At 35.9% G+C, this 10977-nt stretch overlaps 1 protein-coding gene across 2 annotated transcripts in view; it reads right to left on the bottom strand.

Moving 5' to 3' along the window:
- SLC31A1 (solute carrier family 31 member 1) overlaps positions 1–10977 on the bottom strand; it is a 30065-nt gene that overhangs the window by 2530 nt on the left and 16558 nt on the right. The window contains exons 2-5 of one of the 2 annotated variants that reach the window (XM_039866890.1): positions 4860–4957; positions 2179–2338; positions 1628–1700; positions 524–692 (exon numbers count right to left, since the gene is read on the bottom strand). In XM_039866890.1, the coding sequence (XP_039722824.1) occupies positions 524–692; positions 1628–1700; positions 2179–2304 (368 nt within the window). In that variant the 5' untranslated portion in view covers positions 2305–2338; positions 4860–4957. The remainder of the gene's footprint in view (positions 1–523; positions 693–1627; positions 1701–2178; positions 2339–4859; positions 4958–10977) is intronic. The other variant, XM_039866889.1, reaches the window with a different exon arrangement.

Genomic DNA, 10977 nt, shown 5'->3' on the forward strand with positions numbered 1-10977 from the left:
AATTTCAATTTAGTTTTAATACCTACATTTCTATTAAAACTGAATCTCAAAAGCATTTGTCAATCTCTGGGAAAAAGCGATAGTCATCCCAATACTTACTGAGATGGAATGCAGAAATTTCTAGTCTTATACTGTAAACAAACTGAGAAAAGCTGGGTAGGTCCAACTTTTTATATAATCAATTGGACGCTGCCGTTCTTCTATATCCTGACCTGAATTTCTTTGCTTATTATTATTTTGGTAAATATTTTACAACATGGATTCCTTACCTTCTTCCAAAGTGACCAATACTTACTATTAAGAACATTCATTTTTGCAAATGAGTTACTAGCATTCCTCCTTTGGCCTGCTCATGATCACGATCCTATGCCTCCACAGCCAGTTTTGATTAAGGTCATTTAGAATCATTAAAATGATTCTAAATGACCTTAGAGAAGGAGGCTGTTGCAAGTAAAATAGCTGCTTTGCTGCTTAGCTAACCTAGATCCCCAGAACTTTCACCTAGTCTGCTCAATCTTCTTACCCAACGGTTTTGTGTGTCTCCATAAGAATGGTTCCATTTGGTCCTGGGACAGGCATGGAATTGTAGCGAATGCTGACTTGTGACTTGCGCAGCAGGCTCTCTCGGGCTATCTTGAGTCCTTCATAGAACATTGCTAGTAAAAACACTCCCACAAAAGCTCCAGCCATTTCTAAGTAGGGAAGGAAAAGATGGTGGCGCTGTCAAACGTGTTCAAAAATACTAGCTGGTATGCTGTCTGAGCTAGAAACGTAACACAAGAAAGGTGCTCTTCTTAATTTCCGAGTACAGTATACAAAAGGGGAATAAAACAACTTATTTTGTAAATGCTAACTATTTCTTGAACAGTATTTCAATTCTAAGTCTTTCACACTGGAAAGCATTGGTAATGCTATGAATGTATTCAAACTTCTTACTTAATATACTACCTGAAATAAAAGCTCCCTTTCTTCCCAGAACAAAGTAATTTTATGGCTCCAAAGATTTAACTGCATCTTAAGCAGTCCAATTGACTATTGGGCTTGTGCAATTTGAACTTAAAGCACAACTCAACATTATAGACACAAAACAGTGGGTGATTAGTTACCCAAAAATCTAAGACTGACACTGAGATGGGCCAGAATCAGGAATGATGTAGAGCACAATTTGGTATACTAGAAAAGCACTGGACCAGGTAGGTCTAGAAGGTATGGATTCCTGTCCTAGTTCTGACATACTAATTCTATGTGATTTAGGGCTAATCATTTTACTATTTGAATCTTAAATTATCTGTAAAATGGCACATCATACTAGATCAATAGTTTTTAATACAGAGTTATTTTAACTTGAGTATAGTCTTATGTCCATGACCAATAACTTATCAAGCAAGGAAGCACTCTGGGAAAAGATGACAGGAAATGGATTACAAAAGACTTCTATCTGTTATCTAAATTATTTTTCAGGAACTCTGAACTAAGCATTGTGTATGCTTACTTTTTAGGTAGGAAATAGGAAGCAAGATGGTTATGTATCATAACCAGAATGACTTAGTAACTATGACAGAAACAGTTGCTGGGTTTCCAGACTCTTTATTATTCTCTCTCAAACACTACCTGATGGCTTACTCACCTCCAGCTGTGTTGATCACCAAGCCAGAAAACAATAGTTCCACATTCTTAAAGCCAAAGTAGAAGGTCATGTGCTATCAGAAAACAATAACACGTCAATTAGAGATGACTGAAGATTCTAAATGAGAATTTCAGGTAAAGAAGCCTAAAACACTTAACAGTAGCAGATATGGGTAATAAGAGACATTCACTGAAGTAGGAGGCTTTCTCATTTTAGCAATACTACCACTCTCCTTTGTTCCTCCCATCAACTTTTGTCTTTTTCTCTTTTTTATACAAAGCATAAAGACCAGAACTTAATTCAGAAAAGGATCAATTTTGAAAGAAAGGAATACAGAAGAATGGACCTTAGAAATCTTGGTTTTGGTGTGGCTCTGTAATTAACCTGCCACATGATCTTGGGCAAATCACTTGACTTGTCTAAGTCTGCCTTAGCTTTCCCATATTGATAAACTGACCTTTAAATAACAACCTTCCAGTCCTAAAGTTCAATTATTTCTATTACCCAAGTGTACGGGAAAGGGTCTGGGCTGCTTCTACTATGGTACTCACCATCATCATCATGTGGCCAGCTCCCCCGCCATGGGAGTGGGAGGCTGAAGTGGTCGGGTGATGGTGAGGTGCCATGGTACTGTTGTGGTCCATATGGTTCATCCCCATATGGTGGGAATGGTCCATTTTTCCAGGAAAAGTTCTGAGTTGGCAGAAGTGTCTAAGAAAAAGGATTATATATAATAAGAATATGAAATCTTAAGTATATAAAAATCTTGATAAATATTTCGTCTATGTGGGATTTCATCCAGTAGATGAATGCTCTCCTAGCATCTTTCCTCAGAATATTGTTCATAATCTACAGATAAAGAGGGAAGTAACTGTGCTCACAGGGATCATCTTTGGAAATTATGGCAGAAAGGATTTGCACCTAGAGTTTCAGAAATCTAACTCCTATTCTACAGAACCATTCCTTGAATAAATAGGTTCAATATATGTTCAAATCTAAATATGAGATGAGAAGAAAAGTAGCTTCTTCAAGCTGTAGGAAGCAGACAATTTTTGTAATAACAGACAAATTGATGTCATTAATGAAATTTAACTGCTCTTAGGCTTTCTAATCATTTCTAATAAATGTCAGTAGTAAAAAGCAAGCACTTCAGTTAATTCACCTAATTGGATGGCCTGTGTGCAATCAGGATATTAAGAATACATTTTCACATATAGGACAACTAGCCTTCAGCTGATTTAAATTTGAAGAAAAGGTCTCCTGCTGCCCTAGGCAAGCAGTGTGCTCAGAATTTAGATACAATTTCAATCCTAGCAGGGCATTAGAGCTAAGAACACTGACAACAACATATAAATTGGCTTTTCTATATTAAATTAAGTCTAGACAATGGCAAAGTCAGCTACCATATCATAGCTTTCCTGCAAAAGTCCATCTGGGACATAAACCAAGGACCTAAACTGCTGTAGGTGGGAGTGGGGAGTGGGAAGTTGGAAGTTGAGGAGGGCGCTGAAAAAGGTGTTGATGGAGTCTCTTTAAGTGTCCCTCAACTCCCATCTGTGGAGGAGAGAATGTTAGAAATTCCAAGTAGGTATTCATGTTCATGAGCTCGAGTGTGCCTCTCATTATCCATTCAATCAATAAATATTTACAAAGCTCCTACTATGTAAGTAATAGTGAATAAGAAAAACAAGGTGTCTGATATAGAGAAAAAGAATTAAGTAAACAGAATCAATTTCCTGTGAAGGAAATAAACAGGGTAATATGCACTAGTAAGAGACAGAGAAAAGGCATACTTTCGAGAGGAAATTAGATTCAGGAAGTCATGTATGTCTAACTCAAAGGCACAAATATTCAACTTTGAACTTAAATTAACTTTCATGTCACACACTATATTAATTTAGAATTATAGAGCTTGACAATCTGGTATTATTAACACCATTGCCATAAAGGGACTAGATTGGAGGTACAAATAGATATATAACAAGATTTCTGTCCACAAAGTTTTTATATTAGAAGTTAAAAATAAAATATACACAAAAATATCAACAAGAGAGCACACAAAGTTTCAATTATGGGACAAATGGTTAAGTGGGCACAGTTTTCAGATAGAATTATGGTAGGATGGAGAGATCACTGGTATCTAGGTGATCATAAATTATGATTTTGAACCAAGCAAATGAAGTGAAATAAGAATGAAAAGACTTTTGCTAGCCAGGAAGACTGATAACACATCCTTATATAAAGAGATTGAAGTCACAAATTTCGTTCTCTTCCAATAAGAGTTTTGAAAGTGACTGGAGCATAAGAAAACCACAAAAGATAATTTCACTCCATATTATCAACATAAATCCTGGCCATTGATTTGGTGAATATTTGTGAAGTGCCTTCTTGTGTAAGAAACAGAGATACAGAGATGAACCAGAGTCTTTCCTGAAGGAACTTCAAGGCTAAAAGCTAGAAGGGGAAACTTTATAGTCATAATTTTCATTTTGGGGCATAATATGACATGTAAAGGACAGTTTAAAAAGCAAGAACACAGAATCACAGACTACTTAAGACTCGTACCCTTGACTTCCTTGATGAACTTTTATATGTTCTTCTCATCAACATTTTTTGAAGACCCGCAGGTTCCTAACTGTTCAGGTGCCTCATTACCAACTAGAGTAAAACCTGTTCCATTAAGATATGTAATCAAATCTCTCTGGACACATCAGCGACTCAGTAATTCATATGTTCAAATCTCAAGAACACCTTTCAAAGTGTGCATCTGTTTTGAAGTGTCATCTTTGTAGGATACGTTTCACATTCAAATATACTAGGAAGTAGAGGAGGAAAAGAATTTATTTCCTTTCATCATCAGTGCACAATGGATTTCTTATAATGGAATCCTATGCAATGGTATATGATTCGGAAGGTACAATTCTAGTGGAAATTAATATATGAACATATACTGTAAGCACAAACTCAAGTCAATCCTGGCAAGTCTTTATGCTCACTAAAAGTTTTGTTCTAGAAAAAAATCTCATGGGAACATATCAAACACAAATGATATCAAAAAAAGAAAAACTTAGAAATTTATCATTAAAGTATAATAAATAAAATACATCACATTCTTATTGTTTAGCTACTTGACTTTTCAATGATGTGCCATTTGTATTTGGATAACTAACTCATCTTCTAAAGCAATCAAACACACCTAACCCATTCTCCCTAGAAGAGAAATTCTACTTACAAGAGGTAAACTGGCAGTTGGTTAGTGTTAGTCTGTTTCCTTCGATAGCTCTAATCTGAGAGATCCAAGCTCAGCTTCTTCCAGAATAAAAATGGGCACTAAAGTAAGAATAAACCAAAGAATAGCAATATAACAATAAATTTGTTGTCTTAATTTGTAATCTGAAGAAAATGGTTTAATCTTGAGCTGTGCTGTTTTGCCTTTGGTTTATGCAAGTTTCTTTAAACTCCACAGCCAACTTCAATGACTTGATCCTTCAGAACTGTTTTCTGTAACTTAGCTCCACCCTGCTGTCTCCTTCTGAGAACTGAGTTCAAGGTTCACAAAGTAGCTGCACTATATACTTTTATGGAACCAAGTATTTATTTTTTAAATTTTATATTAGTTTTAGGTATATAGTACATTGGTTAGACATTTTTATCATTTCTAAAGTGATCCCCTGATTACTCTATTATCCATCTGGTTTTACACATACCCATTTCTAAACCATTGACTATATTCCCTATGCTGTACTCTACATCACCGTGACTATTCTGTAACTACCAATTTGTATTTCTTCATCCCTTCACCTATTTCTCCCAGACTCCCAACCCCTTACCCGCTGGCAGTCACCAGATTGTCTTCTGTATCTTGGAATCAAATGTTTTGATTTGTAACATAATTACAATGAATGGAACTTGTAGAAGAGTTAGTAATGATGAATGGAACCTTGGCTAAGTTTCCTTACTGATTCACTGGATTTTTTAGGACAATCTATATGCATATGTTAACTCCTGGCTAACACTCCTGTTCTTGTTTAAAACCTCTACTGTTCACTTTTCTTATCTTTATTCTTCTACTTTATCAAATCTACAAATTATTTATAAAGAAGAATATTAACAAAATAATCTTAATATACAACTCAAGGATAGAGCTGAAAAACAACAAAAAAAATCTTAGGATTCCTAACTTTCGATCTATGAAAAAAATCCACCCACAATATTTTATTTACCAAGTTGAGTTTGTAACTAGGTGGAAAGATTAAGAATACTGTATTTCTACTTACGTTTTCGCCCATTCGGGCAAACTAGTTTTCTCTGATAGAATCCAAGAGGGACCCATACTGGATTAAGCACCTTTACACTACATAATAGAGTGACAAGCTCAACTAGATAGCTAAAAACCATCTTTTGAAGAATTTGAAAGGTGCTCTGATTTTATGACCTGGAAGAATTACTTAGTCTCTCTGGAGCTGGTTTCTGGCTTGTAGAAATGAGAGAGCCGCTGGGAGGCTGTACTGAGATAACAGACATAAAACATCTACCAAAGTGCATAATGAATGGTAGCTATTATCGTTATGTGGAATATGAGCCAATAAAAGACTGTAGACAGGGAAAATCCAGTGAATGAACTTTGTGGGCAAAGTAGCTTCTCTTCTACAAAGTGTTCTAGCCAAGACTTCTTTCAAGCCATTTTGCCTAACCTGTCTCCTGAGACCATAAAGTGGCTATCAGCACTCATGTGGATAGTTCATTAATAGATTTTGCTTCTACCATAGAAAACTTCTTGGATCTTTAAGGAAATACAAGAGAAATGGTCTAGAAACTGACTATAGGGAAGAAAAAATCAAGTATGAGTTTCTATAAAGTAGTTAAGTTTAATTTTTAGGAAGGCTTTAGGCTATTCAGTTCCTAGGGAGCATTTATGTTATTTTCGTTTAGGTACTTAAAGTTGGCTATATGTCAACTTGTTTCTATTTCCTTGAATACTATTAGATGTGGGAAATGAAATTCAACATGGAATGTCATATAGCTTTGCATTTCTATGCATTTAATAAGTAAAAGTATTTATAAAAATAGGTTTCAAAACTGCCTTGTATTCAAGGGTCTAATTCTTTCTCAGTCTACTTCTGAGTAGACTGAGATCATCAAAAGAGAAATTTCCTCTATTCCTGCCCACCCCTCACAACACAGACACGTTGTAAAGCTTAACTAGAGGGTGAGATTCTTTGCAAAATCTAGCATCTCTAGCAAAATAAACATGGATTTATGGACATAAGTTAAGAAATTAGTGAGAAGGCTAAATTCTGATGCCTACTCTGAGTCTTAGCATTGACATTACTTCTGATAGGTTTAGTTTAAACTTCAATTCTCTTTTATTTTCCTGGTATTGCACAATGATTAATAAGAAACAATAATCCATAGGGGCTATGGAGATTAGACTCCACAGAAGGATTACACAGAAGTGATCATATATCTGCCACATGGTCCCTCTTCTCCAGCTCAGACAGATATAATCTGGAGCCTCGGACAATTCTTTTGGAGACTGACTTCTATGATAAAGAAGATAAGGAAGAAAGTTTTTATTCTTAAAACGATTAGGGTCATGTTCCTTTTTAGATTTGTAAAAACACTAAACAAAGAGAAATCTATCTAGTTGGGCATCTGCTTTCTGCAGTCATTATTTATGATTGGTAAAATAAACTTTAACCAAGCACAGACATGGGCAATTCAAGGTCAAAGATAGTAAACCACCAAAAACAGGGATTCATGTTTACGGACTATGTTCACATGATCTAGCAACCAGTTTAACTGGACTAATCCTGCCTTCTGATGACCTGTACACACGCAGTAGATTTTTTGAAAAGTGGCTCAGGTTTTGTTCCAAGTGTCCCTATAGGTGCACTTTATAATTCCTTAATAGCGTTATGAATTCCACACATAGGTTGTCCTTTTGGTGAGGGAGGAGGTAAAGGAGATATAGGAATGACAGGGAGACCTTGATATAATGCAATAATAATTAGGGCTTAGGGGTCTCTCTGAAACCCGGCATTCCAGGCCAATATATTGGAGTCGTTTAGAAAAAACATAGTAGCTCCCAGTAAACAGGAATGGGAAATACAATTTGATGAATGTATTGGGGAAGATGCTTCTCCTTGAAGGTTATGATGTTGTTCCACTCATCCCCGAGGCCCTGGCCTCACATTCCTATTCCGAATTGACTGGTAGAAATGTGACTGGTAGAAACTGTATGGCTATAAACACACAATCCTTCAGATATTTTAGTTGCCTTTCTTTGGCTTGTGTCTTTCTTGAGGTGCAGTGATCATAAGGATACTTAACTTTACCAATTCATTCACAAAGGATATTAGGCTTGAGTAAATCACAGGTTTACACAAGCTCTGACCCAGAACTGGCAAAAACTTAGGATTCCCAAAGTTCTGCCATACAAAGTACTAAACACAGTAAGTAAAATGATGCAGTGGAGGCAGAAAGAAAATAGGTTAGGTCAATAAGAAAAAAAGAAATGTAAAAGACCTTAAAATTGTACACACACACACACACACACACACACACACACACACAGAGAGAGAGAGAGAGAGAGAGAGAGCGAGAGAGAGAGAGAGAAATTCTCCTAGATTAAGTCTGCAGATAGTGGAGCCATTAGCCACTTATTACACTTGCAGGTTTATAAAGACAGAACTCAGGAGAATAATTGCCAAAAACTCACCGCCTTCCCACCCCCCCCAACACAGCTTGGATTTTTATCCTTTTAAAAATTCTTCAATAAAACAAAGGCTACTGTTTTCCCTTCTTCTTGCCTTTGTTAATAATAAAATAACTCCAATGGATCATCTACAGCAAATTCTCACTTGCTTTTTCTTCACGGCAATGATTGGGCTAAGATGAGAAAGATATAAATAGAACTGGCAAGAAATTAATTTAGTGATTATCTGCAGATTTCAATATTATTTTCTCTTTCTTCACCATATACCAAAGTGAGCTTTACTACTTCAGATAATCTGCACAGGATTCCCTAAAAGTACTTTCCATGGGAAGAAACCAAACTATTCATAGTCTACATACTCTAATAGTAGAGTAATACATCAGACTAATGGGCTGCATCAAAAGTAACCAACTACCAGAGACATAAAAGGGAAAATTACTTCAAACAATTACACTTAAAACTTAGCCTTCATTTATGAGTGGCCAGTGATCTAGGCAAACAAGAAATGCTGCATGGACTGACAAGTTTTTAGAAGAATAAAAGAGCAGCTATGAATTAGTGGGAGTAGCTCTTTTACTCAGAAATTCTTGGCTAAGAATATCTATTTTAGTAAAAAGGATAACTCAGGAACTGCTCTTAGAATATTATTCTAACTATCTATGGAAAAGACAGAAAGCAAACCTGTGATTTGATTCCAATCAACAGTGTTTCAAGATACTGGTTCAAAGTCACCCCCTTCTATCATAAATTTCATCTTTCCACAGCTCCACTCCACCTTACTAAGGTGCTCAGGCTGAGCAAAGAAGATGAGAAACCTGTTAGGGCAAGACAGATCCTGGAGGAACTTATTACAAGGAGAATTATACAGTGACGGAGGGCTATCATTTTCAAGAGGATGCATGCTAAAGACAAACTTAATTTTTTTAAATGACCATTGTCCAACTTCTAGATCACCTATGCCTTCTAGGCAAACATGAATAGACCATGTTATTACTATACAAGCAACAAAATGTAGAAGACAGAGAACTACTTTATACGTGAAAGAGATGCAGGTGATTAATACTATATCGGGCAAGCCATTTTATATGTTAGAGCTTCATTTTCCTTAACCGTATAAACACTAAATTACGTGATTAATGAAGTTCCACACAGACCTAAAACTTAATTCTATATTTTTCACAGTTTAGTTTCCAGGATACAGAACACTTCTCTATCCTTATCCTTACTATTGAACTGTAATTTCTATGAGGACCTTGTCTTATTTATCTGTGAATCTCCTGCATTTTCTAATATGCTGCATATGGTACTAGATTACAATAAGTGTTTGCTGAAATAAGTTACTTTTCTCTGCATTTCTCCTTTGGCAACTTAGACATAAAACAGACAAATTAATACCTTAATCCATTAACGACACACTGGGCAAAACTTAGTCTGAAATGCTATATAATATTAGATAGCTATGCTTACAAATTATTCAATAGCTCCATATCAAGAAGTAGCAAAATATAGGTGATATAGAAGCAACACAGATACAATGAACTTTTTAAGAATTGGAAGGTATTACAAATTCATCTAGTTTTATGTATGCACTTCGCAGAAGCCTACAGTATAAACCACAAACCTCTGTAAATCTAACATTATCATATTCTGGCATAGTTTGCCTTTATAAATACTTTTATAAAATATTTGTTTTGTGACAAATGTGAGGAGACTGTAAAGAAAACTCACACCTGTTTCTGAAAGTGGAAGAAAGGAAGAGAACACACTGTCTGCTACTGACCTTTAAGTAGTCTGAAATGCCAAATCCAGATCCTTTATATAAATTAAATTCTAGGGCACTCAACCTTGATGAGTGCCACATAAAAGGACAGTTGAGAAAACAGAACAAACTGTAAGATAAGATTGACTTAAAAATGTTTTTACTCTGTATATTCACCAAATGAATGAGTGCATAGAACCTGAACAAATGACATGTACAAAACAATGGCATTTCCTTCCTATAAATCGAACTCTATTATCTTATTCTATCCTCACAGAATCTCTTCTTGGTTAAGAAGAACCAAGGCACAGGTTGCTTAAGAAACCTGTTCAATGTTATACTAGAAAGCTGTGGAGAGACCTTGGCTAGAACCTAGGTATCTTCCTTCCTGGCCTAGGGCTTACTCTCTATTAAATTTTCCTTACTATTAACCCAATGTCACAATTTTGTAACTGTAAATGTCACAATGTTGGTCACTTATCCTAATCCTGAGTAAATTAGAAGATTCACCCAGCCTGCCTCTGGTTTTCATCAGCAGCAGCTCTATTACAAACATGGGTTTTCCTAACAGCACCCTTTACCCTCTGTTCATACTATATGATACATCAATGACAAATTAATCTACCTAAGGCCTGGCTCTACTTATCTGCTCAAAAAATTCCACTGCCTACTAACCTCTCCACTGGCTATTAAACACCTTGTTCTGAGAGCACAGATCTCTAAAATATAGGCCCCAACCTACCTTTCTGCCTACATGTACTTTGTGTTCCAGCCAAACAAGTCCAATCGCCAACGTTTCCTAGGACATACCCGCACTTCTGTCTGGTATCTTTGCTCACATTGTTTCTTCAGTCTGGAATGCCTATCCTTACA

This window comes from Pteropus medius, unplaced genomic scaffold, assembly GCF_902729225.1.
Source record: "Pteropus medius unplaced genomic scaffold, Ma_sr-lr_union100, whole genome shotgun sequence".
NCBI lineage: Eukaryota > Metazoa > Chordata > Mammalia > Chiroptera > Pteropodidae > Pteropus > Pteropus medius.